General features: G+C 41.7%; 1 protein-coding gene across 1 annotated transcript; it reads left to right on the top strand.

The window, feature by feature from the left end:
• Window positions 1–2,600: 2,600 nt before the first annotated feature.
• LOC144005789 (uncharacterized) lies at window positions 2,601–3,801 on the top strand. Its single transcript, XM_077504111.1, has 2 exons — window positions 2,601–2,850; window positions 2,985–3,801. The coding sequence occupies exon 2, from the start codon at window positions 3,099–3,101 to the stop codon at window positions 3,534–3,536; it is 438 nt and encodes a 145-aa protein (XP_077360237.1). The 5' UTR covers window positions 2,601–2,850; window positions 2,985–3,098; the 3' UTR covers window positions 3,537–3,801.
• The last annotated feature ends 3,383 nt before the right edge of the window (window positions 3,802–7,184 follow it).

Genomic DNA, 7,184 nt, shown 5'->3' on the forward strand with positions numbered 1-7,184 from the left:
CTAGCTTTGCTAGCAACTTCAACTTCGCTCTTCATTGCCTGACAAACACGGGCGATTATTAAGTTAAACCTTATTTAAATAAACGCAACGCGGTGTCCAAATTGTTTCATCAACTCAAATATCACAAAAACAAACAGAGTTAGCTTGGAAAACTTATGAAAATCTCGAAGCACTTCGCGTGTGTACGCACCTGTTCCCGAATGAGCACTTCCTACTAAAAATACAACAGTGACACCTAGCGGTCAACTTGGTGAGTGAACAAATAAACCTTAAAAAGGGATATTTGACTACTTTAGCCATTTTCAGCAATAAGAAGTTATTATTTTGTCTAGAACTAATTTGATAACTTAAATGAATACCTTGAAACACACATTTCGCTGTTTTTGCTAAATTTGGTGGTTTAAATTTTAGTTTAAGTTGTAATTATAATGTGGACAAAATTCCTGTTAAACTATCTGTTTTCCACAAACAAGTTTTTTTGGCATGGTCAATGATTTGCAAGCATAATTTTTCGCCACATAAATATACAATATGGAACAACAAAGACATTTTATACAAGAATAAATCTCTTTATTTTTCTGACTGGGTAGAGAAAAAGGTGCTTTTCGTCCGGCAGTTATTTGACAGCAATGGGCAACTCATGTCTTATTTAGAGTTTTTGAATACCTACAAATTTCAAGTTTCTCCAAAACAATATAATATTGTATTTAATGCAATACTAACTGGAGTTAAAATGCTTTTTAAAAATAATTCTGTGTTGCCCTGTCCTCTTTCTCTCCCCAGTATTTTAGAGACAGAGATTGGTCATTTCTGTCTGATATCAAGTAAAGATGGCAATAAGAAAATTTGTGGTCTGTTTCAGAAGAATATTGTCACTATCTCATATGTTGTGTCCTATTGGAATTGTTTTGTTACAGACATTAATTGGAAAAAGGTCTGGTCTATTCCAAATAAGTATTTGCTGACAAATAAGGTGAAGGAAGTGTCCTTTAAGATTTTGCATAAATATTATCCGGCCAACCACTATATGACCAAGTTCAAAAGGGACATCGACACAAACTGCTCATTGTGTGGAACCCACCCAGAGACAGTTCAACACCTCTTCTGCATCTGTGGACACACTCGGACTTTTTGGAAAGAGTTTAGTAATTTTGTTATTAGGCATTTATATAGAGACTTTTTGTTGAAATGGGAAAATGTAGTGTTTTGTTTTTTTTAGGAAGTATGTTAATGAAGATATATTTTTTATTATGAATCTGTTAATACTTATGGCAAAATTCTTTATCCATAGATGCAAGTATGGAAATCAAAAACCCAACTTCACACACTTTCACATTGACATGCTCACCTATATTAGACTTATAAATGGCTCTCATAACAGGAAGGCTATGAAAACTATCACTATTTGTAAAAAAATATAGATTGTTTGAATGTACATGAACCCCTGGCATTTTTGTTTTGTTTTGTTTAGTAGTGTTGTCTTTGTTTTGTGTTGTACTTAAGTATATTGATATATGTTCCATTTTTTTAAATTCATTATCCTGATCTGTACTTAGTCTTTGGTTTAATAAAGCAAGCAAAAAAAAAAAAACCAAAGAAACACACATTTCGCCACTTGCCGTCGACTGGAACTGACGTCACCGTGTGCTTGAGGGCTCAGGGAACGACCAATCGTGGCTCAGTTTGCGAACGTCACATGACCAAACCCGGAAAACAGATGAGCCGTGAAACACGTGATGTCACTTTCAGTCGACAGCGAGTGGCAAAATGTTTTAAAATGTATTAATTGTACATGAAAAATAATGAAGTTATCGAATCAGTTCTTGACAAAATACCGTTTTATTGCTAAAAATGGCTAAATGGGCAAGTACACAAACGGTCAAACAAACAATGGACCAACACAAATCGAGAACATTTGTGTTACAGTGCTGCTCATTGAAATTAATTGGGGGAAATACATAAAACTAAAAAGAAATTCTCCCAACTGAAAAAAATATATTGGAAAAATACTTTAAACATTAAAACGTCGGAAAATAAAATCTCTAATATAATCCCCCCAAAATATATATTTAAAAAAATGTAAATAGGCGAATTCATACATTTTTCAATGCAAAAAAAAAAAAAAAATGCTTTCACGATACTCCACGAAGTGTCTCCATTGTAGCTCAAGTTTGTTTTTTTTCTTCAAAGAGTTGGTGACAGTTTATTCTCTCTTCTTACATTATTTCCTCGGAGGTCAACCATGCAGCATCCCCAAGACGAATTATTTTCTACTCAGCGCGCCTGACACTGAATGGCGTCAAGATGATCGCACCCTTGGGGAAAGCCCACTGGCGACGACAGTGCTGCTCTCGCTGTCCTTTAGTGAGAAACTCATCGACCTCACTTATCATTTGACTCCAGGGTGCACCTACTAGATTGCATTTTATCAACCATCACTTTTGGGCGCTTGGAGACAGAATTAATCATAATAATAATAATAATAATACAAGGAAAGCATCAGCTGCCGGTGGAGCTTGAATGCAGCTGCATCTCCTCATTCACATGCTGAGTGGAGGAGGAGGAGGAGGAGGAGGAAGAGTAGGGAGGAGTTTCTCTCTCTCTCTCTCCTCATCTCGCTCCAGCTTTGCTCATTGTTGGCCAGTTCTCTCAAGCGGACTCCCGACGCCGGGCGAAGGGGTGCACATTGAGCGGATTGCGGCAATTCGGATCAGAGAGATCTTCTGGCTGGATGGTGTGAGCTCCATCATCACCACCATCACCATCGTCATCCTCCTCCTCCTCCTGAAATGCGTCACTGCGCGCACACACAACAGCGCGGACCTTCCCCTGCACTGACTTTGACGCCAGGTAAACCTTTTGTTGATTGCCTGCTTATGAAAAAGGGAGGCGCGACTTGGAGGTCATAAATTGCAATTCGTTAATCTTGATTGTGAAACGCTTGCTTGCTTGCTTGTGTTTTTGCTCCGCTCGCCTCCCAATAGGTGGACGCATGCGCGGGCCGGCTTCCCCGCGTTGAACCCCCCCACCACCACCCGCCCCGTGCATTCCCTCCACCCCCTCCCTGCACACGCAGCACGAAGGCTCCCGCGGGCCGGATGCCACCGCCACCACCGAGCTCCACGTCCTCCCCCCCGGCTCCCCGGTGCCTACACGGGCCGCCGGCGGGCGTCAACGGCACATGCGCGGAGCAGCCGAGCGCGATGAGCGTCGTCGCCTTCCCGCCGCTGTCGTCCACGCTGGCCCTGCTGGTGCTGGTGGCCGCGCTGGCGGGCGTCGTGCTCGTCTCCGTGGCCACCTTCCACTTCCACAAGAGGAGGCTGAGGAAGCGAAAGATCCAGAGAGCGCAGGAGGAGTACGAGCGCGACAGTCGCAGGGCGGCGGCGGCGGCGGCCGCAGCGTCGGCGTCGGCGTCGGGTGCAGCCGGGCCCGCGCGGCCGTGCGTCATTGCGCGCCCGGTGCGGTGCGCGGAAGCGGCGACGGAGGAGCGCGGAAGAGATCCGGCGGAGCACGGAGGAGCCCCCGCGGACTGCTAAACTCAGGGAACGAGACTGTGGAATAAACAGGAAAACAGCAATAAGGCACAAAGAACTCTCATCCATCGCTGCTGCTGCTGCTGCTTATCGATGACTCTCATGCAGAATACTGAGCATAGCAGGCCTGTAGGATAGTACACACACACGCGCACGCGCATTCACGTGCACGCACACACACACTAGAGCACTAATTCACAACCTTTATTGAGCCAAGACTCATGCAATTGGTATATCTTGAGGTGCTAGTTGAATTCGGTCCACACCACACCACTCTTGTACACCAAAACATTCATTTCCCAATTCATTCTAAAATTAATTGGAAATGCAATTAATCAGTTGCTCTTCAAAAAAAAAAATGCACTCAAACAGAAATAGTTGCTCTCCACATAACCTAAACAAAATATGATCTAATATCTTTTCTTCTTCTGTGGTCTCTGTTAGCTAAACCTCAATGGTGCATTATCGCCACCAACTGGTAATGTCCTTCCACTGCAAGGAAATCAGCGTGAATTGACGGAGGCAGGATGTCAGGATTTTATTTTAAAAAACAAACAAAAAAACTCCAAAACACTGGCTCATATCCAGATAAACTTGTAAGTCAAGGTACTCGCATCTCAAGACACTATTTAGTCAGTAAAAAAAAACTCATGACCAAAAAAACTTGATTGTTCTGCCCGTCACGATACATTGCTGGCAAAGATTGATGAACAAATTACTTGTAGAAAATAAATTGTTCTTCTACAAAGTAGTTGGGAATCAGTGCACTACAACAGGGGTGTCCAAAGTCCATCCCGGGGGTCCATTTGGGGCCGGCAGGTGGTTTTTAATGGCCTTCAACGAATTAACCATTTTGTTATTGGAGAAAATATAATAACAGAGTTCATAATTAAAACGCCTGCTTTTCGCTAGCTCCGCCTCAAATAGTGAAAATATGCGCGTAATTGAGAGCACCAAAAGAAAAGAAAAAAAAAGTCGGCAACAATAAACCATAAATAGTACAAACTAATCTCAAGATCAGCTTACATTGTTTTTAAAAATGAATTGCTTACAGATGCAACATACTTCCTTGACACCAATTACTGCACTTTATTATTTACTGAATTTTAGGGCATTACGCAAAAGCAAAAAAAAAAAAAAAAACTAAGTTAGTTATCTATTGCAGTACCACCCCAAACCATGTAGGGGCAGTGTCAAGATGCAACCCAAATAAAACAACATTACCCGTCCCAAACATAAAATATGGATGACCAGGCTGTTTGTATAAAAAAAGACCTCAATATAAAAATATTAAAGGGGTGTGCCTTCTAAAGCCGCTCATCCGCATATTGCCCATATTATTATTATTATTATTATGCCGCCCATTAAATTTGTTTGCTGCGTATCGTTTGTAACCTCAAAGTCCTAATTGAAGTGTTCCTCTGCATATTTGCCATTCGTCACTTGCCGATTCACCTATTTCGTGCTCAGGGCAAAGAAATATAAGTAGTACTTTGGCGCCATTTTGTTGATGTGAGCCAAGGAGTTTCATTTAGGCAAAAGTAGTGCTTTGATGCCATCTTGGCATGAAAAAAAAACTATGTTGAAGTGAGCTGATGAGCTTTCTTTAGACAATGGTAGTGCTTTGCCGCCATCTTGTGGCATTTTGGTGCCAAGGGACTATTCTGAAGCGGATTGAAGAGTTTTATTTGGACAAAAGTAGTGCTTCGACGCCACCTTGTGGCATCTTTGTGTTTAAGGAAGTTCGCTGAAGTGAGTTGAGGAGCTTCATTTAGACAAAAGTAGTGCTTTGCCACCATCTTGTGGCATCTTCCTGGTGCCAAAGAACTATTCTGAATTGAGTAGAGGAGTTTCATTTAGGCAAAAGTAGTGATTTGATGCCATCTTGGTCCAAAAAAACAAAAAAAAACATCCAAGTGAGCTGGGGAGTTTCATTTAGACAAAAGTAGTGCTTTTCCACCATCTTGGTGCCAATGAACAACATTGGAGTTGAGGAGTTTAATTCAGAAAAAAAGTAGTTTTACTGCAATCTTGGTACCAAGGAACTATATTGGAGCTGAGGCGCTTCATTTAGACAAAAGTAGTGCTTTGACGCCATCTTGGTGCCAATTAATGTTGAAATACGTTGAGTTGTTTCACATAGACAACAGTAATGCTTTGACCCCATTTCGTTGCCAAGGAACGATGTTGAAGTGAGTTGTGGAGCTTCACTAAGACAAAAGTAGTGCCTCGACACCATTTTCTGGCATCTTTTGGACAACTCTAAACTTTTTTTTTTTTTTTTCTTTTTTAGGCGGAATCAATTACTCGCGGCGTTAAGACTATTGCAGAGGTTCAACAATGTACTGGATCAGCAGTGATGTTCCGCCGTCTATTTTTGTAGACGCAAGAAGCCGAAATGAAGCGTAAACATGAAACATTCATCAGAACATTCCACAGCAGGAGAAAAGAAAAAGAAAAAAAAGCTTCTTCACCTACATTTAACTTCTAATCTGAACCCAAACACCAAATCGGTTTCACGGTGACAAACGTCTTCGGATTCCTGCCGGTGACCCCTGCTGGAATTTTTATTAATATTTATTTTCTTTTTTTTTCCCCGGCCACGCCCACTCCGGATTGTCTCACTCGGGACATTTCGCCCGCTTCTGCCTCTCTTCGGACCTCCTCGCTCTCGCTTCTTTCCACTGCGGAGACGTTTTTAAAATTTCAACTCCTCTCCGGGATGCGACACACGATTTGTGTTGAATTATTCACACGTGATGACACAACACACACACACACACACACACGTCGTAACGGCTTCGCTGATCTTCCTTGGCATGTCCTCGCAACACACTAGCAGTATGTAGTTACTAGTTAGATTCTTCTTAATGGATGTTGTGGTGCTGGTAGGCAGCAAAAAAAAAAAAAAAAAAAAAAGCTGCACTTTAGAAACATGTCGGCTTCTTCGTTTGCCCATTGTAGGATTTCTTCAAGCCGGGTTTACATGTATTCCGATTAGACTGAATACAAACGGCCAAACGGAATGAAAATGCTCCATATTAAAAACACCTCGTTCGGAATGAAAAAGATGAACCCGAATGGAATTTATTCCTTTATTCGATCCGAACGAGCGCCATGTATACACTTTATTCCGAATGGAGATGCTGCGTGCGGCAACGCGCATGCTCTGTCTGGACGTAAATGCGTCGTGACGTCGTTGTTTCCACCCACTAAAATGGCGGCGTCTTCACAGAGTTTCTCTGCGAGGGGGAGAACTTTTTTTTTTATTATTATTTTTTTAAGTACTTTAAAGTTGTTTTTAATCAAGATGTTGCTTCAATAAAAGTGTTAACTACTGCACTACATGACGAATTAACGCCATCTTGATAAATCACGTGATCGATGTCCGTGCGTCACGCGGGTCTGATCTGTTTAAACGGGTGACCAGAGATCTTCATTCGAAATCATTTCAGTCGGAATGGCTAAAAAGTCTCCATGTAAACCCGGCAGTGTGACTCGAACTGCTCCAATGCGAGTTTGAAACATCTTAGCTCTAGTTATGCAAAACTTTTTGGCTGTAGTAATAATGCACATACAATCTCGTTTATGTTTTCCTTCTTCCGTGCGTCACATGCAAGTTAGTAGCTAATGTTTAAGTGCTAATATTTG

Source organism: Festucalex cinctus, chromosome 18, assembly GCF_051991245.1.
Source record: "Festucalex cinctus isolate MCC-2025b chromosome 18, RoL_Fcin_1.0, whole genome shotgun sequence".
Taxonomy (NCBI): Eukaryota; Metazoa; Chordata; class Actinopteri; order Syngnathiformes; family Syngnathidae; genus Festucalex; species Festucalex cinctus.